Raw genomic sequence first — 24,790 nt, forward strand, 5'->3', positions numbered from 1 at the left:
TATTTTCTTCTTCATTTTGATATGCACAAAATCTTCTTACAGTATCATAAAGAAGTTGTTCGTTTGATGTCTGGAGAGTTTAGACAGAAGATAGGAGACAAATATATAAGCTTTGCCCGGAAGTGGATGAACTATGTCCTAACTAAATGTGAGAGCGGTCGAGGTACAAGACCCAGGTAATGACCAAGGACATGTTTCCTGGAACTGCAAGTAACTCAGTACTCTGGTCTCTCCAGCAGAGACGAGAGAGAGAGAGAGAGAGAGAGCGAGCGAGCAAGCCAGCATGTGTGTATGTGTTTGTGAGTGCGTGAGCATGTGTGAGTGTGAGTGTTGGAGCAGCCTGTGAAGCTGGAAGATGCAGGAATACAAGGGATATGGGATTGGTAATATTTCGTTTGCATATTGTATGTGAGATTTCTGAGCAGCTGACACAAAAAGGAGCATTTTGAACTCTTTGGCCATCAGGATTTTGCTTTGTTTTGTTTTTAAATGAGACTATTAACACAGCAGACTCCATAGTGCTTGGAAAGCTTAAAAGCAAAATTTGTTCCATAATGAGTTAACTTCAGGGGAGTTCACTTTCTCCCTGGTCAGGTCTTCCTGATTGCTAATTTTTTTCCCTCCCTCATGAAATTTAAGCCTGTTATTAATGTAAGTGGAAACAAATTGGTAACCAGTTCCTTTATGAAGAAGTTGTTTGTCCTTTTCTCACAAAACATGCTATAAATTTACTCATCCCCAAAAGGTATGTTTTTTCTTAGACCATAATTTTCCAGTCAGATTACATTTCAGTATTGTATAGAGTAAAACTGCTACAGTATTTTCTTGGTTTTGTGATTATTGAACTTTTTCATGTAACAGGTGGGCAACCCAAGGTTTTGATTTTCTACAAGCCATTGAACCTGCCTTTATTTCAGCTTTGCCGGAAGATGACTTCTTGGTATGGAATGTTCTAGAGTTTTGTTTTGTTTTCATTAAAGAAATGAATTGATTACTATTTCTGTGTATTTTTTATAGCTGTTCTTAAATATTATTTTCATAATTGTAACGATAATGCTAAAGTAAAAGCACTCTTAATAGCATAGTAAGAAATTCCGTGTTCTTTTCTTTTCATAACAATAGTGTCCAACTGGCTAAGTCCATGGATAGCTGGGGAGCCTAGCACTTCTAAAATATTTGTCAGTTTCAGATTTTATGAATTGCTGACTTACTAGTTGCTGCCTTTTGGCAGTTTAACGAGGGACTAGCTGGTTCACACGAGCATGTGCCATTTGAGGGGGTAGTGCCAAATGCTGAATATTATCACTTTTATTCCAGTACATTCCATCAGTTCCAAAAGATGGTGTTCAGCATGTGAATTCATTCATTTTAGCCTCAAGTAGTAGAGATGTGCTTGTGCACATCATTGCACTATGGGGAGTTGAATGTGAATTTGTTTTTGTTCCTAAAAATAGAATTGTATGTATTATCATTATAAGTTATGTGCAATTTGTGTTAAATTTATGTTTATAGCTATTTTCTTTTAAACAAACTTTGAAAATCTTGACTAAGGGAAGCATGTTTCTTTTAAATATACTGAAAGGTTAATTTGTGTTACTTACTAATTGAGAGAATGTACATTCCCCTTCTTCCTTGCTCTTTTCCTCGGGTTTCCAGAGTCTTCAAGCCTTGATGAATGAATGCATTGGCCATGTGATAGGAAAGCCGCACAGTCCTGTTACAGGTTTGTACCTTGGTAAGATGGCAGTTAGAACATTTCCCCTAGAACCTCCCGGTCTGGGCAAGCACATCATCTTGTAATTGTGGCCATTTACCCGGTGTAGAGAAGTTCTTTAACGGTATTCCGGAAAACGACAGTGAAAGTTACAGGAATGAGGTGTGTCTGTGGAGAAGACCATAGTCCTTCCAAATCCAGCAGGAAGATTAAAATGCCAGCACACGGCATTCACTGCCTGCCAGCAGTCTTAACTACACATTTTAGTTCATTATTTTTTGGACACCAACACTTTATTCTCCCCCTTAAAATCTCTTCTTCTGGGAAGGAAATACTTGGAGACAGAGTTGTCCGTTAAGGAGCAAGGAAGGGCCTTTCCTGCTGGAGGGGGGCAAGTATAATTGTTCCCCTTTTCACAGCTGAGATGGTACCTGTTTCCCCACTAACATAGTAAATTCTTACTTGATTTTACTTAAAAGACAAAAACACAAGTTATGCTATGATGTACTTCAATTAGAGTTTTCTTTTTTTTTTTTTTTTAATTTTTTTTCAACGTTTATTTATTTTTGGGGGGACAGAGAGAGAGCATGAACGGGGGAGGGGCAGAGAGAGAGGGAGACACAGAATCGGAAACAGGCTCCAGGCTCCGAGCCATCAGCCCAGAGCCCGACGCGGGGCTCGAACTCACGGACCGCGAGATCGTGACCTGGCTGAAGTTGGACGCTTAACCGACTGCGCCACCCAGGCGCCCCTCAATTAGAGTTTTCAATTATAGTTAATATACAGTTTTATGGAGTATGTTGAAACTTTACAACAAAGTATGTATCAGAAAAAGGCCGTGCTTTACCCCATTCTTGAGATAGTAACTAAAAGCAAAACTCTATTTATATGCAATAAACATCCAAAAATGAAAATTTAGTAATTTTAAAACAGTTTAAATTACACAAAATAAAATAATTCATAAATGGTAAATTTCTCGAGCGGGAGGAACTATATCTTAAAGGGCATTTGCTAGCTATAGAAAAGTCAGTACACTGGGTTTTAATGCTTGGTTCCTTGATCTGTAAAATTCTCTCAGGGGGCACCTGGGTGTCTCAGTCAGTTAAACATCGACTCTTGATTTTGGTACAAGTCATGATCTCACGGTTTGTGAGTCCAAGCCCTGCACTGGGCTCTGCTCTGACAGCACGGAGCCTGCTTGGGATTCTCTCTCTCCCTCCCTGTCGGCCCCTCCCCTGTTTCTGCACTCTCTGTCTCTCAAAAATAAATAAATACTTAAAAAACAGTTCACTCAGTTTATACCTGCTTTTCTCCCGAGGCTGTTATGAAAGTCACCATTTACAAAACTCTTTGAACATTTTATATAATGTTACAATTTTATAGTGTTCTGTATTCTTATCAAAGTTTTGATTAATCATATTATCCTAAAAGCTTTGATTTTCTGATCTCCTAAAATATTTCACTAAGAATACATCATCAATAATTCAGTAAAAATCACTTCTTTAAAGTTTTTCCTACGTGAGGAGTCATTTCCATGGTGGCAAAGTTACAATGTAGGAAGAGTATATAGAGAAATGTAGAAAATGTACATGCAGAAAAAATTTCAAGGTAGAAGAATATTACAAAAGAAAAAAAAGCAATCCTCCTACGGTTGCTAGGTAATCACGGCTAACGTGCGATCCATCACTAAGTACTCACATGCCTCTCTGCAAACTGCTGGTGGGACAGTGGGTCAGCAGTGCCGTCTGTGGGCTGGAGGTGCCCTTTGTCCCCTCGGCCATGTGGCTTGCTGGGAACAGCACTGGCCGAGTCAGATCGCCTGACATCCTGCTGACCCGGGGCCGCTCATCCAACATCACAGAGGCTCCTCTGCAAATGCTTACAACCGGATGCTAATGAGGCTTCAGTAAGGTCATGAGAGCTGTAAACTGTAGTGTCCTGTGCGCGGCAGCCGTCCGCATCTCGTTTTGTGCCCTTCCCTTACGAGGGCAGTTAATGAATGGAGAGCACACCAGCTGTCGTTCCGTTGTGTACCGTCTTCTCTCCCTGTGCTCTGCGCTCGTAGCCACGGAGCGCGGCCTGGTGTGTGGCCTCCCCTCGGTTCCGTGTGCTCAGGGAGGGCGCTGCACGGGCGCGTTCTGCTGTGTGTGGCTCTGCTCCTGTAATCACACAAGCGTGGATAGGGTCGTTCACTTCACTGTATAAAAGCTGGATCACATTGGATAGTAATCTCTTGGTTTTCTTATCTGACAATCGTAGAAATTCCTTCCTGTCAGTAGGAATGGATCCGGTTCATTCTCTTTAGTGGCTTCGTTTTGTCCATGATGGGGGTATTGCGACTTTTTGCACCAGTTCCTTGGGGACATTTGTTTTGTTCGTTTTTGCCCTGAAAAACATCTCTCTAGTAACATTGCCAGTGAAATTAGAGCATCTATTTTCCTTTTATTGGCTGTTCGGATTTTCTTTTCAATAAAATACCACCGTTTCTCAGCAGTTGGTCGTATATACTCTTTTTTTTTTTTTTTTTTTCAACGTTTATTTATTTTTGGGACAGAGAGAGACAGAGCATGAACGGGGGAGGGGCAGAGAGAGAGGGAGACACAGAATCGGAAACAGGCTCCAGGCTCTGAGCCATCAGCCCAGAGCCTGACGCGGGGCTCGAACTCACGGACCGCGAGATCGTGACCTGGCTGAAGTCGGACACTTAACCGACTGCGCCACCCAGTCGCCCCGGTCGTATATACTCTTAAATGTTCTGTTTTGTGATGAGGAACGTAAAACTTGGGGACATGTGTTTTAGCAGCAGGTATTTCTTTTATACCTTTATGAGGAAAGTGTGTAGCAGTTTCTGACTCAAGTTCCCAGTACGTTTGCCGAATTAAAGATACCACCAATTAAAGACATCACCATCTTCTCCAAGGCATTTTTATTGTTTTGTTTCTTTTTATCTTTGTTACAATTGGAGTTTTTTTTATTTACTACTGTAATTGTTGAGATAATGAGCCAGAGACACAAATTGCTTGACTTTTTTCTTAACAATTGCTTGATTTTTATTTTGCAAGTTTTCCCTTCAGATCTCTCCGTTTGGGGGACTTCTGCTGTCTTTCCTGTGTAATGTTACTGAAAAGAAATCAAAACCATGAAGAAGGAAGTGTTTCCACTTAGGACAAAGCATATATGGAGTGAATAAAACACGTTGGAGTAAAATTATTCACATAAAAAGAAAATAGGACATTTACAAAATTAAGGAGAGTTAAAACAGAGTCAGAAGTAAGGGGACAACATGTCAGGGTGAAATAGACAATTTAATACATGTGCAACACTAGCTCTGTGTAGTTACGGGGAAAGGACAATTATCAGCGTTTTTGTAATCATGAGGTAAGGTTACCCCTTTAAATTTTTATTGTAAATTTTATCCAGTTTTTGCCAGACTATTTAAACAAAGAAGAGAAGAAAATGTGTTCTGAACAAAAGAATAACCTGTTTAAACTGTGCCTGGTCCCCCTCATTCTAGATTTAAAAGAATTAAATAAAACTCCACGTACTCAGGAAAATGACAGCGACCCTCCCTGACTCAGAGCCTGTTGAGGCGTTAGCATGGACCAGAATCTTTCAAAAAGTGTAGCCAGCAGAAAGAGCCCTTTCTCACTGGAGCTGCCACGGCGCGGTCTCTAACATGGGCCACGTTGTTTGTTCTGCATCCGTTGTGTACTTTTTCTCCGGGATGTTAAGAAATGTTTTCAATGGCTAAAAGTTTGTGTGATGTAACTTTTACTAACTTTTAAAAAGCGATGTTTTCCCCAATATGAGTATAGGTATAGTACGATTTTCTTACTCATGTAATGGATTTATTTTGGTCACCAGCAAAATTAAGGCCCATCCCGTTTCTGCTAAGTTGTCTGGTTCGGCATCTTCTGTCCACCCCTTTAACACTTTGCATTTGTCTCCGTTGTCACTGGCAGCCATCCATCGGAACAGTCCCCGTCCCGTGAAGGTGCCGCGATGCCACAGTGACCCTCCTAACCCACATCTGATTATCCCGACTCCAGAGGGATTCAGGTATTTGGTGCTCAGCTAGTCATTTGCTTTATGACTCCTCTGAGGTGCATGCTCACTCTCTGGGCTCCTGGGTGCTTGCTCTGTAACTAAGTATCCTTTCCGTGTCCTCCTTCAGCCTTTTTTAAAAGCTCTTTGTTGCCTTATCTTGAAATACACCACAGTGCCTTAGCTGCAAGAGAAAAAGACATGCAAGTTTACAAGACTTGTTCCTTTCAAGATAACTTAGTGTCTCTGCTTATTTATAACTTCAGGCTGCTAAATGCTGACCCGCTTTGAATAATTCTTTTTCTTTTCGTTGAAAATGACCTTAGGAAATCAAATGTGAGTGTGCATAGCATAATAAGCATTTGAAAAACCATCCTAAACGTCAGTTTAGAAGTGGAGAAACAATTGGAATGATCTTTTCAGTCTTGACTTTTATGCGTGTTACGTAACCTCAAAGCAACTTAAATACTACCGTGAGTTCTGGAACTCTGGTACCAAGTCTTTCCCTCGAATGTGGTGGCATTTCTGCATCTTGAGGGAGTGAGCATTTTCTCTCCCCTGTAGGATCACTTTTTAAAAGTTAATTTTATTTGACAGTATTTGCTAGGAGAAGACCACAATTACTTTTCAAAATAATGAGTTTTTTTTTCTTCTTCATACTTAGACCTGAATCTCAAAGAAAACTTTGCATTTTATATTTTTAAATATTTTTCCCTTCCTCACCCTATTTTATTTCTAACTGAAAACGATTCAAGAGTCCGTTCCCTTTCCTCACCTGTGTTCCTGAAGCTTCTCTTCTCGTGCCAGCACTCGGAGCGTGCCTTCAGACGCGCGGAGCCACGGCGGCCCTGCTGCTGCCGTCACTGTGGCCGCCGCCGGCCGGCCCGGTCCCTCCGGTAGCGACGCTGTGCCGCCCAAACCCATCAGCGGTGCCCATGACGCCAGGTAGTCACCCTGCACCGGCTCCACGTCCCCCGGGTCCCCCTCGTGTGCACGTCCGCAGTGGCCTCGGCTTTGGGATTCGCCCGTGGGGTGTCCCGACTCAAAGGCTCTCACACCCAGCAGCACGAGGAGACAGTGTGCCCGATCGGTATTTCTTTGGAGCTAAACATTAACCAAAATGACCAGTAACAAGTCCTCTGAGAGAGTATCGGACAAGAGAACCTAGTTCCCACCGAAGGGGACAGGAGAATCTGGGCAAGTAGCGCCTTTCCTGAGGGGTCCCGCCCCATAGTGGTTCAGAGATGGCATCTAGTTAATACCCTCAGGTGGGGATTTGTTTTTGAGGAGGGTCACTTTCCTAACCCGCTTTCCTCATTTATATAATCATTGACTAGAAGTAGTGTATAAGGGTGGAAAAGTGAGTTCGTGAGGTGGGTATCTTCTACGGAGAAAAGTGTCCTTTCTGGAGAGAGCTGTCAGACAGCTGGCGAGCTCCGGAAAACAGAGGTCTCCTGCATGAAGTCTCTGCACCCGTTCTAGTCGTTCTGACAGAGGATTTCAGCCAAGTCTCCTACACTTAGTGGAGAAAAGCCATTCAGTCACTCTTCATTACACCCCTCTGTCCGGCAGAGGGGACACACTGTCTCTGTGCTCGTCTTCGGACACACGTGGTGATAGAGTCAAACTCCAGGGGTTGAGGGTAATCCAATCAAAACAGACAAAACTGTAAAGAAACTCGGTGCTCGTAAGAGATACGAGTAGGTCATTGGCAGAAAGATGACGTACGGTTTTAGAATCTAAGACACACCAACTTGTTTTTAGACGTACTTTATAGAAATCTAAAGTTTCTGCAGTTCCGTTGTTCTCCTTCATTAAAATAACAGATGCCCCTAATTTGTAGTGATAAACATCTATCACCTAAAAAATTCCACATACTTTACAGCTTAAGCTGTCAACTAAAACAATTAACAGTTAACCCTAAGCGGACTCCCCTTCACCTTCTTCATTTATGTTTAGAGCGTTGCAGGGCAGACCTTTACAGATACTGTTCTTGAAGCAATGTTTCTTATACAAGTGTCACACGGGGTTAATGGAAGCGACTTGCCCCCCAGTGCAGACTCCAGAACACTCCACCAGGGCGGCGGTGCTGGCTGCCACGCCTGCCCCGTCCGCATCCTCACAACATTCCTGCAGAACTGCAGAGGGGAGGGGGGAGGAGCGCCCCAGTTCTCGAGGGTCATGAAGTCTGGCCGAAGGCATCTGTGAGTGCCAGTGGTACGCTGGGCGGATGTTACCAGTCTGAAGGCCAAGTACGTGTGGTTGGCCTTCCTGTGCGTTGTCTTAGGCTTTTTCAGCATGTTACGAGTAGCGTCTCGTAAGTGTTCTTCATCTTCCCGATGATTCTGGACACGCAGGGATTTCCCTGCCGTCACGGTGTGCCGTCTCGAGGCCACTGTTTCCGGAGGATGAGGCTGTCGCGACTCTCTGGCGGCGTACGTGTGACCGTGGGCAGAGGGCAGCGAGGCCCTCCTGCGTCCCGGACCTGCGCCTGCCCGGTTCGGCTGACGGGAACTTGCGGGGCGGACCCCGGGGTGGCCGGCTGCTGGGCAGCCGCAGTGTGTACAGCCCTCGGTTGGCGAGTGCGCTGTGGGGAAGTCTCGCGAGGCTGGAACTTCCGGGGCCGCAGGACCGCCCCAGCCTCACAGCGTGCAGCCACCACCCCCAGTCTCAGAGACGTTCTGGGTTCCTGCCCCGGGAGTTGTCACTGTGCCCCAGGGCATCCCGGAAATGTTTTGATTTGGCTGGGTTTGACTTAGGGAACAGGCTGGGCTTCAGTTACCTGACGTTGTTGATAAAACTTCCCTGCGCTGTTCTCGCTGGAACTGGCTCCTAGCGGTCTGCGAGACCGATGGTTAATTTTTCACGGCTTTGGCAAGCCGGCCGTCCCGCCGCTGAAACTGGGAGTCCACAGCGGGTAGTGAGACGTTCACCGGCTCGCTACCTCATTTAAGGATATTTTTTTGCCTTTTGCCCTAGCAAAGATCTCTGAGGGTGTGGAATCGGCTGATTTCATGTCTGGGAAATCAGGAACAGAGGGGTGTTGAGTGACGTGTCCTTGGTTTAGGAGTCGTGTGTTTCTTTACTTCAGCATCAGTGCTGTTCCCAGGAGATGGTGTCAGGACTCTGATGAGCTACATGGCACAGAGGATGCCCCCCACTCTTCAGACTTACAAGTGTTACACTGGATTTGAGAGTTTAGGGAAATAAAAAAGCATTGCCTACAGCGTCATTTGTGAACATGTGTTCAGTAGACCACGTCGCCTTAAATCCATTCAGCATATCATGAAAAAGAGCATAAATGCTACCATACTTCATAATATCATTCGTGTACAAAATACTAAACTTGTTAATAAACTAATGCCATATTTAGTGTGGATTATTTGAATTACAGTTTTAACACTGCCCTTATTTAATTCTGGGCTTTACTCTTTTTGGATTCATTCTGGATTTCTAAACACACTTCACTTTATTCTGGAAAAGCAGCAAATTAACCTTGTTCTTTCCGTGCTAAGCTTCCTGCTGTCCTGCACCTTTGCTTGGCTACTGCTTAAAAAGTCACTAGGTGTTTCCTTCCATTTTCTTATTAGGAGGTTTGAAATCTTTGAATCATGTAATAATTTTACATTTTAAATGGAATTAAGCCCATAAATATATAGTATGATCATAATTTTAAATATTAGCCAGTTTGACTAATAATTTTTATCCATCCTGGGCTGAAATGATGGATGGAGCTTTCTACACAAGTCAATAGCACTTCAATAAATACTGTTTTGGTTTTATTTTTGCTGTTTTTAACTTAAAACAGTGTAACGCAGTCAGGTTCTCATGTGTCAGCAGTGGAGGATAAAAATCCGACTGACTTCCCAGCTCCAGGAAGGGTTTCTCAGTAGCAGCACTGTTGTCCCGGGTGCATAATCCGTTATCTGGGGCCGTCCTTTGCATTATCCTCTACTCGCTAGATGCCAGTGTCCCCAGCGGGAGAAATTACCCCTAGTTGAGAATCACCGCTCTAGAAGAATCTCACGGAGCTTTCACTTGCAGTTCCATTGAATTGACAGCTGAATTTTTAAAAATACCGAAACAGGGGTTCCAGCGTCCCTGAGAACGACCGGCTGGCTTCCATAGCTGCGGAGTTACAGTTTCGGTCCTTGAGCCGCCACTCCAGCCCCACCGAGGAGCGCGATGGTGAGTGAGGCCTTGGCTGTGACCCCGACCGGCTGAATCCTCTGCCTCACTTCACCGGCTTCCACTGTTGATGCCTTAGAAAGAAGTGAAGAGTAAGACAGAGGCGGCAGCACTCTCAGACATTTGATGCTCAGCATGCTGGCTTTTTAATATAGATGCCTTTTTTAGCTGTATTTGCACTTTCTAAGTCTGCTTTTGTTGACTTTTTAAAAATCATGATCTCTGATACTTTAATTGCCAAGCACTCTCATCCGCTTAAAAAAACAAACTGACACTGTGTGTGTTAATGGTATGCTGAGGTTTTATTGCCAGGCAGGGCCTCTTGAGGTGTTGGGGGCGGGGGGTGTCCCTAAACAATCTAATGTCTGCTCAGTATTCCGTTGTCTGTTACCTACGGAAAGTTCACGTGGTTAAAGTCATGTAACACCATGGGCAGCTTCTTCGTTTGGTACACTTTTCTAGAATTGATTATAGAGACAGCTTCTCATGCTCACCTCAACTAGAAATTACCAGAAAGGACGGGTTGATGGTAACTAATCATTGCCACTCACCACTTCAGTCCTGCTCTCAATTACATCAGCTGCGTCTGTGTCATAAATCTTAACTTGTGTGAAAAACATACTTCCTGCAGAACCAGCATATCCAAAAGGTGATTCAAGTGGGTCAGCTCGAAGAAGTTGGGAACTTCGGACACTTATCAGCCAGACTAAGGGTAAGAGAGAGAATGTTGAACTTAAAACGTTTAAGCATCGAGTGAGTAGTCTCAGCTAAAACATGCGTTAGCTTTTGAATTACTAGACCTTCTACATTAATATTTAGTGATTTCTTTTAGACCTGTGACATCACTTTCTTGTGTGTAGCATGTTTGTATACATTTCCCATTTCTTCTAATAAATTATAAGCTCCTTTGGATCCGGAACGTGTTCTATGCATCTTTGTATTCTTTAAGCATATATGTGATGGTTAATTCTATGTATCATCTTGAGTGGGCCCTTGGCATAATTCTTTGTAGGTGATAGGAATATAATTAATATTTGTGAAATGAGTAACTGTTCCTATCTTACGCTAAGCGATAAAGTTTCTGAGAAGCCAGATAGTTTGGTGAACGTGATAACTGACAGAGCTAGGACCACCGTGCATACAGTGCTGTCTCCGAGTCCAGTACTCTTACCTCTCAGTGCCCCGTGGAAGTATGTTGCCCACCAAAGCCGAGATTAGTTGGGGCCGGGGGCGGGGGGGATTCATGGAGGAGTGAGGCTTGAGCTGGCTTTTAAAGAAAAAACAGGTTTGCATCAAGCCAGGGGGCAATGTACAGAATAAAAAACACATCTGGAGGCCCAGTGTCTAAAGAATATAGCAGCTGTATGGGGCAGTGTAGCTGGAAATGGAAATGATCTTGAAGGTGTTGGGGGAAGTCAGACCATGGCCGGTCTTCAATGACGGATGAAGGCCTTACCCAGGGACGGCGGGCAGCCCTTGCAGCCTCCTGAGCTGCTGGTGTGTTTGGCGAGTGGGAAGGAGGAGTGAGGAAGACACCGGCGTGGAGCGAGCTGCTGGCCTGGAGTGGGGAGGAAATGGGGAGATGGTCACACATCAGGCTAAGGTGGGATTTTAAAAAAAGGAAATGACCCTGATGCAGTCTTTGCCAGGCCTGGGGCAGGTGCGGTGCATTTGGAGGGTTTGGAGCAGGAGATCCACAGGCTTGAGCCTGGGAGACAGGCAAGAGGGTGTCTCCACTGGCTCTCACATAATCACTAGTTCCCACGCTTACCGGGTCTTTGTGACGATTTTCAAAACAAATACTCTGTGGTCAAGAGAACTTGGGAACTGTTGGGAGACTTACAGTTCACATTCACAGAGATGGAGAAATCTTGAGAAGTTTTTACCGTAAAAAAAAAGAAAAAAAAAAACCCATTCCCAGAAATATCTGACCGTGGAGTCCACGGCCTCGTAGCTGTGAAGTCTCGTTCAGAGCCCAGTAGACTTGATGTGTCATTTACTGAGGTAGAGGAAACAGCGATTCAAGTTTTAAAGAAACGGTTGTAGTGAGAAACTACAGTTAGAACACGATGCATCTTTGGGAATTTCTCTTCTCGGCGTTAACCTCAGAGCCATCCTGGTCCTCTCTTTGCTGGCCAGAAATTCAGGTTCTTACATAGCTAGGATATGGTATGAGGGCTGCTGTAATGGGTACATGAATGAAGCAGTGCTTTTCACATTGGGGGTTGTGACACATCGGTTAGGAGGGTCGGAAAGTCGGCATTTAAAAAATCAGGATGTCTCCTAATAGTCACACATACCTATTTACATTTCTTAAGGCAAGAAAGATACAGCTTGTACTTGTGAGCCATGTTTATCTTATGTGTAACATAATATTATCCTTTTCCCAGTTTTCTCTATCTCTGTAGGAAATAAAATTACTCCAATTACAATTGTAATTAATGTGGATAATCAAGATTATATAGAACCAATGCTACTAAAGAAATACAATGTAAAAAAAATTTAAAAAATAGGATGGAGTCTGTTTCACTGTTTTATGAAACTGTTGTTTAGATACCTGTGTGTGTAAAAGTTACTTCTCACTGTCCTTCATAATCAAATAAGTTGGAGAACTAGAGATGTAGAGACAGATGAAAAAATAAGGAATAGGAACAATAGTAGCTGAACCTTACTGAGTATTGCTGTGTCTCAGGCACAAGGCTTAGCGCTTTACAAAATGTGTGATTTCATCAAATACTCACAATAGCTCTGTACTCAAGATATTTTACTCCCATTTCACAGATTAGGAATTGGGCAAGTCAGTTAACTTGCCCATTGTCAGACATGTGGAATATGGCGAGGCTGGGGCTTTATCCCAGGCATTCTGGTTCCAGAGCCTTTGCTCTGGACTTTTTCTAGAGAAGGGATGACTGACTTCTCTTCTCATCAGAGATGCTTGCTAGAAAGGTGTGGTACTTCAGCGGAGCTGCGAGGGGTGAGGTTACTCCCTAGGCACTGTGGCGGGAAAAAGGCATTTCGGGCAGGCAGGAAAGTGGGAACATAGGCTTGGGAGTGGGGAACAGCTTGCCGTGTTCTAGGAGTGTGTTCAGTTTGGCTTGTCTGGGACCTGTGGTAGGAGAATAGAAGGAGACTACCTGTAAAAGTGAACTGGGAAAGGTAAACTGGGTCCAAATTCCACACGGCCTCGAATCCTGTGGGCAAGACTTGGGTTTTTGGTAAACAGGTTGTTGAGAACCATGAAATAAACTTAAGTAGGAAAGGAACATGATCAAACTTTACATGCTAGTTAGATCTGGCCAACAAGAGTGGATTGGAGACAGGAGAGGCTGGAGGCAGGTGGGAGGTTGCTAAGCCACAGCCTGGGGGGAGGAAGGCACCCGCTGACCTGACTAGCCTGTGTTTTATGTATGTACCTGTGCAGGGGGTGGGGTGAGGGGGGCGGTTCCGGGAGCTCTTGGACACACCTGCTCATTTGTGCCTTGCCGTGCGGCAGTGGTCACGTGCAGCGCTCTGTTTCTGTGATTATTTGCCGGACATCGACTCACCGCTAGTGACTGGGGACTCCTGCGCTTGTGATTCTCTCTGCAGACACTGCTTCCAAACAAGGACCCATAGAGGCTATCCAGAAGTCGGTCCGATTGTTCGAAGAAAAGAGGTATCGAGAAATGAGGAGAAAGAATATCATTGGTCAAGTTTGTGATACCCCTAAATCTTATGATAATGTTATGCACGTAGGCTTGAGGAAGGTGACCTTCAAGTGGCAAAGAGGAAACAAAATTGGTAAGGAAACTGAGGAACGTGACACAAAGGTCACCTCTCTTAGAAATGGCAATCATTGCACGTCTTTAGGTTCAAGCCGTTTCTCTCATAGACGTGGCAGGTCTTTTGCAGAGGGTTCTGGCTTTTTGTTTGTGCAAATGTCATATATCTGTAAAATGTGTTCTAAGAGCAATATGAGAGGAGATTTTGGATTTTTAAGTGGCTCATTAAACCGGCTGGTTTTGCTCGATAACCCCAGAAGTTGCCAGTTAGCCATTTGTTCCAGTTGATATTCTTACGATCGTGTTCCCTCAAGAACATTACCAAAGAGAGACTGGATGCAAATAGAGACAGTCTTTCCTAAAACGTTGCCTATTAATTCATTTCCAGGTGAAATAACTCATGGGAGATTGTGTGACGGAAGGAGCCTGATGATGCTTCAGATCCTTCCCTCTTTTAAATGCATCTATCTATGGAGTATTTAGGTCTGATGAGGCAAACGCAGTTGGAATATAGGACTCTGGGAGACTCCGGGACCCTGAAGTTTCCGTAGAGCTATGCATAGGCGCAGGAAACACTGGAAACAATGAAGTGCTGTAGAAATGTTATCAATTATTGTTACCAGCCTTAGCCATATATGCCCTTAGTTTAATGTCCCCAAAGATACGTTGGTGCAGTGTCCACTCCTGCACACAGGCTCACTCCTGGCTACTCCCTGTGCCCCACCCTGACCCTGACCTCCTGAAGGGTCATAAGGGCTCAGAGTGTGCACCTTCGTACCTCTTCTGGGGTTTGCCAAAGTCACTTCTCTTTATAGGTATTTACAGGTAAGGCACAGCGAAGAGATGGCTTTCGGTTATTGGGGGACATTCAGAAACGTTTTGGGTCTTGCGATAGTAGACTCTAGGTAAGGTAGGTGTCTGAATATAGATCCAGAATTCAAAAGATTATTGTACATCTGAGTGACTTAAAATGACCTAGCTTTGGTGACTGAGAGCAGTGTGTTTGTTCTGTTCACAGGGGAGGGGCAGTATGGGAAGGTCTACACCTGCATCAGTGTCGACACTGGCGAATTGATGGCTATGAAGGAGGTGAGTGGTCTGGCCTTCCCTGAGGCCCTTCTGTTTGGAGCCTCTCTGTGAGACAGGGATTTGGTAAAGCAGCTCGTTTGTGAGGCCTTCTTAGCGCACAGAGCCAACTCGGGTGCCTCCGTGTTGCGTCGTCTGGGCAGATACACCGAGACGGCAGAGTAACGGGGTGTCCGACTCCAGTGAGGATCCCGGTGAGGCTGCTAAGACCGGTGCACACGTGGTTCTGCCCCCACGCAGGGACGCTCGGGGCCGTACCCGGGAGGCAGGCAGAGTTAGCCGAAGACCCAGAGCCCGGTGACAACGGTAGCGTCTTGGCAGGGAGTCGGGGGAGGAGACCTCTGCGATCGGCTTCAGAAACAGCTGCAGCTAGGATGGGGGGGAGCCGGGAAAAGCCGAGGAGGCCCGTCAGGGAAACGGATACCGTTGTCGCTCGTGAGGAGACGCTTCGGGACTCCGAAGGGCAGAGGAGCCCTTGGAGGACGAGTGTGGGGCTGCCGCGGCCGTTCGTGTGGGCGCAACAGCCCCCCGCGCGGCCCCTGGGCCTCCCTTTCGCAGCTCCCGGGGCATCTCGTGTCTTCCCCGTGTGGCTCTTCCCCGCCCTGCTTCCTCAACTCATTGTCACTTGGCCGGAAGCTTCCTGAGGGCAGAATCCTCTCTCGTCTCTGCCTTCCCAGAACCTAGACAGCTGTGATCGCCTACTGACTGTCTAGTGGTTTTGTGAGTTTAGTCTGCACTTTGGAGTGTGATCTCATTAGCAGGTTGCTTGCTCATCAGTATCGTAAAGCAGGCGCGTTTTATTCACGTGGCCCGACAAAGGAAAGAAAGACTCAAAATGGAGTCCCGTGGGTCTGGATGGTACAAACGTCAGGAGACAGCCTCCCGGCCCCCGCGTTCGAAAGGTGTCTTGTCCTGGTTTGTGGCAGGACTGACGCTAATCGACGGTTTTCTTTTCACAGATTCGATTTCAACCTAACGACCATAAAACTATCAAGGAAACTGCAGACGAATTGAAAATCTTTGAGGGCATCAAACACCCCAATCTGGTTCGGTATTTTGGTGTGGAGCTGCATAGAGTAAGCCAACTTTGGTCACACGGTTTTGTGTGAGGAATCAGTTAAGGGCGCAGGTGGAGTCCTGTTCTACATCACAGGTCTTCTCATTTCAGAGCACAGTAACTTTGCCTAATTATCAGGAAATCTCCATGAGTTACATCATTTCTGCCTTCTCTCTGAAACTAGAGGAGTTCTTCCTAAAATGTAAGTTGTAGACTGTAGTCGTTAACCCGACATTATAAAGCACTGAAACCCATCCTGCCAGTCAGAAGATTCTTCCAACGTGCCCCTTACACAGCGCGTTACTTTTTCCCCCAGCTTTCACTGAACCGCTGTTGTGTGCGCTATCGAGTAACGCTGACTTTCCTTTTACACGTGTGTAAGGGCCCATTGTGAAATGAGAACGTTACAGCCTCAAATTCGTTTCCCCCCTTGTGTTTAGAAGTAAACACTTGGAGGGAAAGAGGATAACTTGGAGCGTCCCGGTGGAGTCTGAACTTCCGGGGGAAGTTGAACGGTGATTTTTAATGTTTTCCCAAACAGATTCGAGTCTGAAAAGGATGTGTTTCAGTACTTAATAATACATTCGTAGGGACAGCCCTGTTGGTCCCTGTCTGAGATTATATAGCAGACTTCGTTTCAGAGGTTTATGGACACTTACCACCTGTGATTTGGAGAAGACGTTCTTGTCCCAACCAGCTGTATAATTCCAGACAGAGGAGGCAGGCAGACACCTGTGTGCAGGAGCGAGAAATGACTGCTACAAGACAGATTCAGTGTCGAGGAGGACAAGTGTAGCCTACCGTTAGAAAGAAGATTCCTTTGGGGTGTGACCTGTGACGTTTTCCAGATTCTTCACTTAGCGTACGTGTGAACACGCGGCTGCATCTTCTTCCACCCACAGGAAGAAATGTACATCTTCATGGAGTACTGTGACGAGGGGACATTAGAAGAGGTGTCGAGGCTGGGACTTCAGGAGCACGTCATCAGGCTGTATTCAAAGCAGATCACCGTGGCCATCAACGTCCTCCACGAGCATGGCATAGTTCACCGAGACATTAAAGGTAACCCCCTGGGACGCCTGGAGGGCTCAGTCGGTTCAGCGTCTGCCTCTTGATTTCGGCTCAGGTCATGATCTCCCGGTTCGTGGGTTCCGCGCGGAGCCCGCTTGGGATTCTCTCTCTCTGCCCTCTTCTACATGCGGGCGCTTGCGCACGCTCTCTCGCTCGCTCGCTCTCCCTCTTGCTCTCAAACTAAACGTTAAAACAAAGGCGATCCCCATACTCACCTGGCTGCCGGAGACCAGACTCCTTGGTGCCCAGCACCAGAACGTGGCTGCTGCCAAGACACTCGTTCCCACTCCCACATGTCACGTCTCCACAAAGAAGTACCCTTACTGGCAATACGCTTCCACAAAGAGCCCAGTATCGAGAGGCCATGTAGAACACTTGTCTCCACCCATGAGCCGATAAGTCTGCTCTTTGCCGGTCACCCTCTTTTCAGTGAAGTCTGGTTTCTAAGAACAAAATTTGCAGGGCACCCACAGGGCTCAGTCAGTGAAATGTCTGACTCTTGACTTTGGCTCAGGTCACGATCTCAGGGTTCATGGTTTCCAGCCCCACATCAGCCTCTGCACTGACCGCAAGGAGCCTGTTGGAGATTCTCGCACTCTCCCTCTCTCCCTGCTCTTTCCCTGCCTGTGCTCTCTCTCTTTTCCTTTCGAAACAAATAAACTTTCAAAAAAAAAAAAAAAAAAGAAATTTGCTATTTTTATAGGCTGATTTAGGCAAGCTTGTGTATTTACTAGACGTTCACTGCCGGAGCTCTTTTCCCCGTGTCCGGACTCTTTGGTATTTCCATGTGGACCTCGTGTGGACCTCGTGAATGTGTGAAGGGACAGTGAGTCTGAAATGGAAGCCGTGTCCTGGGCGAGAGCGTTTATTGACGCCAACCTCCTCCAGTATAGAGTTCTGCCAATGACTGACTTGGTCACGCTGATTGATTTGAAGCGCTTTTGTTTTCTGGCGTGAGGGGAATGGTCCTGCTGGTCTCAGAACTGTCCCTCTGGCGTTTGCCCCTGGCCTTTGTATTTGGGAGTCTTTGAGGTAATTCAAGTGATGAATTACTGGTCTCCCATGGGTCCTCGAGTAAAGGACTCCACTCTGTCACACAGCCTGAGGCCAGCCTAAACACGTTCACTCTAGAATTGGCTGACTTCCAGCCGGGCCCTAGACCCAGGGTGGGGATGGATTACACCAGAACCTGGTTTGGTCTGGGTGTAACAGTTGTCCACCCTCTCTGCAGTGGCTTGCCCTGAATCCCCAGCGTCCTCCAGTCTCGTTGCCTCCCCACCTGCCCGTCTGCCAACACCGCTGCTGGGGTCATTCTGAGCACTTGCTTAATTGGTTCTTTGTCAGGCCACGGCATTGCCTGTTTGCAATTGTTCTGTCTCTGACCCCTGTCACAAAATGGTACCTTCCTGTCGTCAGCACAGCCAGGGTCCTTGAATCAATCCATTCACTTGTGTCCTCGTGACATTTGTTATAATTCAGCACCGCCAGTGTGCACATGTGGGCTAGCTCCAGAGTCGTGAAGTTAGCGCTGTCGAGTCCGCTGTGGGGACAGCGTACCCTGGGAGCACTGGGGTGCCGAGGACTCCCTGTTAGATGTCAGCTCATTGTGTGGCTGCTTATCTAACGCGAGGGGCTCCGTCATGCTTTTTGAGGAAGGTGCCACAGGACGCACGGTGCCGGAGAGATCGTGGAGCCTGGAGCTGCCCGGAGCCGGGAGCATAAGCCCGGACTCCAGCTGGGGTACGCGAGGCACGTTGCTTGTAGACACAGAAGCAGGCGGCAGAGCGTTCTCTTCAGGGAGAGGGTGACGTCCGCCCAGGGCGGCCTCGGTCGGCCTACGGGGCAGCGGTGCGTGTGCCGGGCCTTCCGTCCGTGCCCACTGTTTTCAGGGACCGACAGCACAAGCATTTGCACCATATACACAGCTCCTTTTTGTCTCTGGGTTTTTAGTGTCAGAGTTTGTGCGTGTATTTCACTTCAGAACCTACCGGTCAAAGCTGTTTGTACGGATATTAAAATTGCTTTGTATTAACATTTGTGCACAAGGCTTAAGAGTCTTTCTGTGATTATCTTTGTAAGTGGAGTTTTATGAAGCTTTGCGTAATTCAGTTTGTGAAGCAAGTCCCTGGGAGTTCTGGTTACCGTGCAAGCTTAAATGCACCTGCGTGCCCTTCTTCTTCCGGTTAGGGGCCAACATCTTCCTCACCTCGTCTGGACTCATCAAGCTCGGGGATTTCGGATGCTCTGTAAAGCTTAAAAACAACGCACAGACCATGCCGGGCGAAGTGAATAGCACCCTGGGGACCGCAGGTAGGGACTGGCCCGATCGGGCTTTGCGAAGGTGACTCATTATAGTGCGCTTGCCGTCTGGGCTTTCCATCACCCCTATTGTCAGCTCGACCCGGGAACAGGGAGGAGGGTTTCTAAACACCTTTTCCCCCAGTGAGAGGCAGGAGGAAAGTTCTCCTTCTCCTCCCCAGAACACTATCGTTTGTTGTTCACATGGGGGATGTTTAAATGATTCCAGCCCAAATTCAGCCGTATGTATATTAAACACGATGGCATGGGCTGGTTTGTTTTTTTCTTTTCGAACATAACCTCTTGATTGTCCAGCACCTGTGACCGTTTCATGTCTGTCTAAAGCAGACAGGCCGTTTGGAGCATTATCGGCCCTTCTAAAGGAAAAGGAAAAGGGTAGGCACACCCAGGAGTAAGTGAATGTCTTCACACACGGGGACGTGCTACCCACACAGCCACGCCCACACCCGGCCTGCTCCTCACCACGGTCCACTCTTTTGTCCCCTTTAAGAGGGACATGCAGAAGGGGTAATTAATTTGTTTCGACTGTTCAGTGGCATAAAGCTTTTCATCCTCTTTTGTAGTGCAGGTTTCACATTTTAATGTGAATACAGTTTATCTGAAGATTTGCCATTCAAAAATCGTCCTTTAGATAGTAATTCGGCCTCTTAAAATGTTCACTCAGAAAACTGATTCGAGATGTCTATTGCTTTTGATATTTCCTATTACATAACTCAGAGAAAGATCTCCCTGCCTGCCCCCAGCAAATTAGTTGTTTCTTTTATGTGGAACATTAGACAACATTAATTCCTTGGTTGGCTTCATTACCGTGTGCTACTGCATTTATAACCTATTCCTATCCCCGTATCTGTGATTTTTAAAGCATACATGGCTCCAGAAGTCATCACTCGCGCAAAAGGAGAAGGCCACGGGCGTGCCGCTGACATCTGGAGTCTGGGGTGCGTCGTCATAGAGATGGTGACTGGCAAGGTAAGCGGGGTGCGCACCTGGAGGCAAACCCCCGGGGGGCTCTGTACCCTGACAAGACTGGATGTGTGCTTGTATCATTTATTATCAATACCACGGACATATCTGCTAACTAGAGACCATGACTAAAGATTAAAAAATGTGACCTGTCGGGGCACCTGGGTAGCTCAGTCGGTTAAGTGTCCGACTTCGGCTGAGGTCATGATCCCATGGTTCATGGGTTCGAGCCCCGCATCGGGCCCTGTGCTGACAGCTCAGAGCCTGGAGCCTGCTTCAGCTTCTGTGTCTCCTTCTCTCTCTACCCCTCCCCCACTTGTGCTCTGTCTCTCTCTCAAAAATAAACATTAAAAAAAAATGTTTAAATGTGACCTGTCAAAAGATACAGTACTGTGAAGACGAGTGACAGACTAGGAACCAGATATTTATAAGATTTTTAACTTTGAGCATTCTTACGAGGGAATAGAAAAAGTCTGAAGCTGAAGTTAAAACACTGAGAAGCGAGGAGCTACAGAAAGAAACAGGGAGCCAGAAACTTAGGTCCACTCGACAACTGGCATGTGAGGGCAACTTTATTCGTAATTTGCCAGACTTGGAAGCAGCAACCAGGGTGTCTTTCAGTAAGTGAGTGGATGAGCAAACTGGAAATGAGGAAAACGGAATATTACGCAGCAACGAAAAGAGATGAGCTGTCAGAAGACGACTTGGTGGACCCGTGAAAAGCATGCGACCACATGAAAGAAGCTAATCTGAAAACACCACATATGTATAGTGTGATTCCAGCACGTGACATTCCAGGAGAGGCAAAACCGTAGAGGCAGTAGAAGGATCAGTTGTTGCCAAGGGCTGTGGAAAGGGAAGGAAGGGGGACTAGATCGAGCACAAGGATTTTTAGGGCAATGAGGCTGTTCTGTAGGACTGAGTATCTGCAAAGTCTAAAAACTTATCTTTTGGGGGGCGCCTGGGTGGCTCAGTTGGTTAAGCATCTGACTTCGGCTCAGGTCATGATCTCACAGTACGTGAGTTGAGCCCCGCGTCGGGCTCTGTGCTGACAGCTCAGAGCCGAGTCCACTTTGGATCCTCTGTCCTCCTCTCTCTGCGCCTCCCCCGCCTCACGTATTCTCTCAGTGTCTTTCAAAGATAAATGAGCACTGAAAAAAGTTAAAAAGTTTATTTAAAAAATTTATTTCTTGATGAAAATACTACTAAACGAGGCAAATGTATAAAGGTACTATTGTGTGTGTGCGTGCGCGCGTGCGCACATGCAGCAGCATCATTTTTGTAAAGCAGAAGATGTTACAAACCTCTCGTGCTATTAGTAGGAAACTGTATTATGCCTTGCGGCCTCTGAATGAAATAGCATTTTATTGTTATGTTTTATGATATATAAAATAACCAGAGCTTCGCACTAATAGAATTTCATGTTCACTATTCAATAAGGTAGTGTAGTAATTCCCTATAAGATAACTGTTGAGTTTTATATGTTTTCTTGACATATTTACATCATTTTATGTGTTACATTTTTTATCGTATGATGTGGCTTCTAGGTAATGCTGGGCTAACAGAACATCCACACGGGGTCGGCAGCCTACGCTGACCACCTGGTTTTGTAAATAAGGTTTTATTGGCATTCAGTCACACCCATTCATTTACACACCTTCTGTGGCTGCTGTTACCGCACAGTGGGAGAACTGAGGAGTTGTGGTAGAGGTCACGTGGTCCGCAAGCCTAAAATATTTACCGTTTGGCTCTGTAGCTAGAAGTTCACCGGCCTCTGACATGTATTAATATTGAGGTGCCTGAAAAGACTTGAAAGTTTCATTTTTTTTTTTTAAGGCCATGTAGTGTTAAAACCTGTTTTTTCCCTCTTTTAGAGGCCTTGGCATGAATATGAACACAACTTCCAGATTATGTATAAAGTGGGCATGGGGCACAAGCCACCGATCCCTGAAAGACTAAGCCCAGAAGGAAAGGACTTCCTTTCTCACTGCCTTGAAAGTGAGCCCCGGATGAGGTGGACGGCCAGCCAGCTCCTCGACCACGCCTTCGTCAAGGTTGGGCAGATGGCTGAACAGTGTTTTTCATGTTTCAGTGTCTGAGTTCTGCTTATGTCTGGCACTGAAGGAATTTGGGAACTTAGATATAAAATCCCTATATCCGGAATGGAAAGGAGGTCAACGTATTATGCCAAGGGGTTTTGTATGTTATTTTGGGGGGATAAGTGTTCATTGAGGTCCTCTGCTTGATCCATCCGGGTGTGTTTGCAGTGCACTTGAGGCTGTTATGTGGAATTTTTAATGGAACTGGCCGAACAACCCTGTTTCTACTCTGGAGAGTGCGTAGGCTGCTTGAGTACAGGGTTAGTAATGACTACATTCCAGGAGAGTAGAGACCGGGTTAGTAATGACTTAAATCTACTAGGAGAGTAGAGACGGTGTTAGTAATGACTGAGTTCTACTAGGAGAGAGTAGAGGCAGGGTTAATAATGACTAAATTCTGGGAGAGTAGAGACGGAGTTAGTAATGACTGAGCAGTCAGTATGTTCAGAACAGAGCTGTGATAATGGTACGCATGCTTTGTTGTGGGGTCACTGAGAAGAGCAGTTTAATCCAGCTAGGTAATCTCAGGTATTGCTTGCTCTGGAATGAGATGCCCGAGCTGTGTGGGAGGGTTTGGAGGGGTCAGGCAGGGAGGGAGGGGTATGGCAGGGTGAAGAGGGCAAAACAGTCAAGGAACTGTGTGTGTAGATGGATCCTAGGATGTGGGAACTGGTAAAAGGTAAGGCTGGAAAAGTAAGCAGGTGCCACATGAAGGAATTTCAGTTTTATTATAAGCATAATATTAAATAGTGCTTTAGAATGATTCTTCTGGCAACAGAATAGTGAGGAAGTTGCTGATACAGCTAATAGGCTGGGCGTGGGGGGTCAGGGGCGAATTATCAGCAATATTTAGGGGTTAAAATGGCCACCACCAAGTAGCTGATGAGCTGAGAAAGGCGAGTGAGGGTGGGGTCCAGGACGGCTCCCAGGCCCCGGCTTGGGTCACCAGGTTAGAGACCCCGTTGGCCAAGAGGGGTACAGAGGCAGCTGGTGGGGTGCTGAATCATGGAGGTGGCGGTTCTGTCTGTGGCAGATCACGGTCGAGGCGCGTTTGGAACGTCTGCTCAGGGACTTCAGATGGGCACGTAGGTGTTGCGGGCCCATGCCCGGGAGAGAGTGGGGCCCAGATGCAGACCTGGGAGACAGAACGTTGCTGGGAGAGTATTTCAGGGAGAAGTGGGGTGCCCGTGAAACCCTGGGGAAAACAACACTGGAAGGGCCTTGCAGGGGAGCCCCCGATAGAGGAAAGGACGATGCGGAAGAGAGGAGTGACCACGTTCATGGGTGGGTGGAATTAGGGAACAGACAGCTGGATTTGCTATGTAGATATTAAGGATCTGTGATTAAAAAGACACTAATTTCTTTGTTATAAAGCATACAGACAGGCTCTTACCGCTTTCAGTGGTCAGGTGACAGAGCAGTGACTTAGCTCTGACCTTATTCGCCGCACCAGCCGAGCCTTCCCCCGCCGGCTCAGCGCTGGGAATGTGGAGGCGGCAGCAGTGACTCACCGTGAGTTGTGCGCGGACCGTGAATCGTGTTCAGTTCTCTCCTGCCTCCCTCACAGGTTTGCACAGATGAAGAATGAAGCCAGTTGGTCTGTGGCCTGGTGGTGTGTGTGCTCGGAGAATTCTCTCAATCACTACTGTATGTAATATTTACATAGAGACTGTGCCGAGAAGCAGCGTAAGCCTTTCCAACCTTCCAAGACTGAGGACTGCACAGGCGACAAGCGTCACTTGTCCTGCTGCTCCCGTTTGTTCGATGCGGCGCGGGGCCCTTCCGCGTGACGGTGTCCACGAGGTAAAGAAGCTGCATGTTAAGTGCCATTACTACTGTACACGGACCATCGCCTCTGTCACCTGTTTCTTGTGTGACTGAGGACCGTGACGTCAGTGTAGTATTTTTGACCTTCCCGGGTTCAAAAGCAGTTGTAGTGTTATCGGTGTCCTGGGCCTTGTTGTTAAACTTCTTGTTTGTCGAGTGCACTGACTGTGAAACCTTACCTTTTTGTCGTTGGCAAGCCACGGGCTTGTTACGCAAAGGCTGATTGATGAAATTTCAGAAAAAGGTTCTTTTTTCAATAAATGGTTTATTTTAGGAAAGTTCAGTTATACTGTCTCTTAATGGTTATCAGCTTCAGAGCCTAGACGTTACCTGAGACAGAGGTCTGTTGCTCTCACTCGTGTGTTCCCGTACCAAAGGGGTGCAGTCAGATGCACTAGAGACGGGCGCCGTCCTTCAGGACCTAGGACCTCCTGGCTTTTCACGAAGAGTGAAGCAGATAAAGGAAACACCACTCAGGATGCAAGAGGGCCCCTTTAAATTCTCCTACATCACCCGGGCAGTGTGGGAGGGTGAAAGGGTAAGCCTCGTTACCGCATGCTGGATGGAGGCCATCGATGTGTACCCCAGGATGGAGAGGTGACAGGTGAGTGGTAGGCACCGCCGAATGAGCTCTTGAGGAGAAAGCATCTTTGTCAGAAGG

At 46.5% G+C, this 24,790-nt stretch overlaps 1 protein-coding gene across 10 annotated transcripts in view; it reads left to right on the forward strand.

Annotated features, from left to right (window-relative positions):
- Positions 1-24,407, forward strand: part of MAP3K4 (mitogen-activated protein kinase kinase kinase 4) — a 114,842-nt gene extending 90,435 nt beyond the window's left edge. For 2 of the 10 annotated variants that reach the window (XM_045500211.1, XM_045500214.1), the window contains exons 13-27: positions 43-176; positions 862-940; positions 1,657-1,735; positions 5,677-5,773; positions 6,566-6,703; positions 9,846-9,946; positions 10,578-10,658; positions 13,535-13,726; positions 14,726-14,796; positions 15,753-15,869; positions 16,753-16,912; positions 19,109-19,231; positions 20,103-20,209; positions 22,078-22,257; positions 23,870-24,407. In XM_045500211.1, the coding sequence (XP_045356167.1) occupies positions 43-176; positions 862-940; positions 1,657-1,735; positions 5,677-5,773; positions 6,566-6,703; positions 9,846-9,946; positions 10,578-10,658; positions 13,535-13,726; positions 14,726-14,796; positions 15,753-15,869; positions 16,753-16,912; positions 19,109-19,231; positions 20,103-20,209; positions 22,078-22,257; positions 23,870-23,890 (1,680 nt within the window). In that variant the 3' untranslated portion in view covers positions 23,891-24,407. Of the gene's footprint in view, positions 1-42; positions 177-861; positions 941-1,656; positions 1,736-5,676; positions 5,774-6,565; positions 6,704-9,845; positions 9,947-10,577; positions 10,659-13,534; positions 13,727-14,725; positions 14,797-15,752; positions 15,871-15,961; positions 16,054-16,752; positions 16,913-19,108; positions 19,232-20,102; positions 20,210-22,077; positions 22,258-23,869 lie in introns of those variants that run through there. The other 8 variants (XM_045500216.1, XM_045500217.1, XM_045500213.1 and 5 more) reach the window with 7 other exon arrangements.
- The last annotated feature ends 383 nt before the right edge of the window (positions 24,408-24,790 follow it).

This window comes from Leopardus geoffroyi, chromosome B2 (genome assembly GCF_018350155.1).
Source record: "Leopardus geoffroyi isolate Oge1 chromosome B2, O.geoffroyi_Oge1_pat1.0, whole genome shotgun sequence".
Lineage (NCBI taxonomy): Eukaryota > Metazoa > Chordata > Mammalia > Carnivora > Felidae > Leopardus > Leopardus geoffroyi.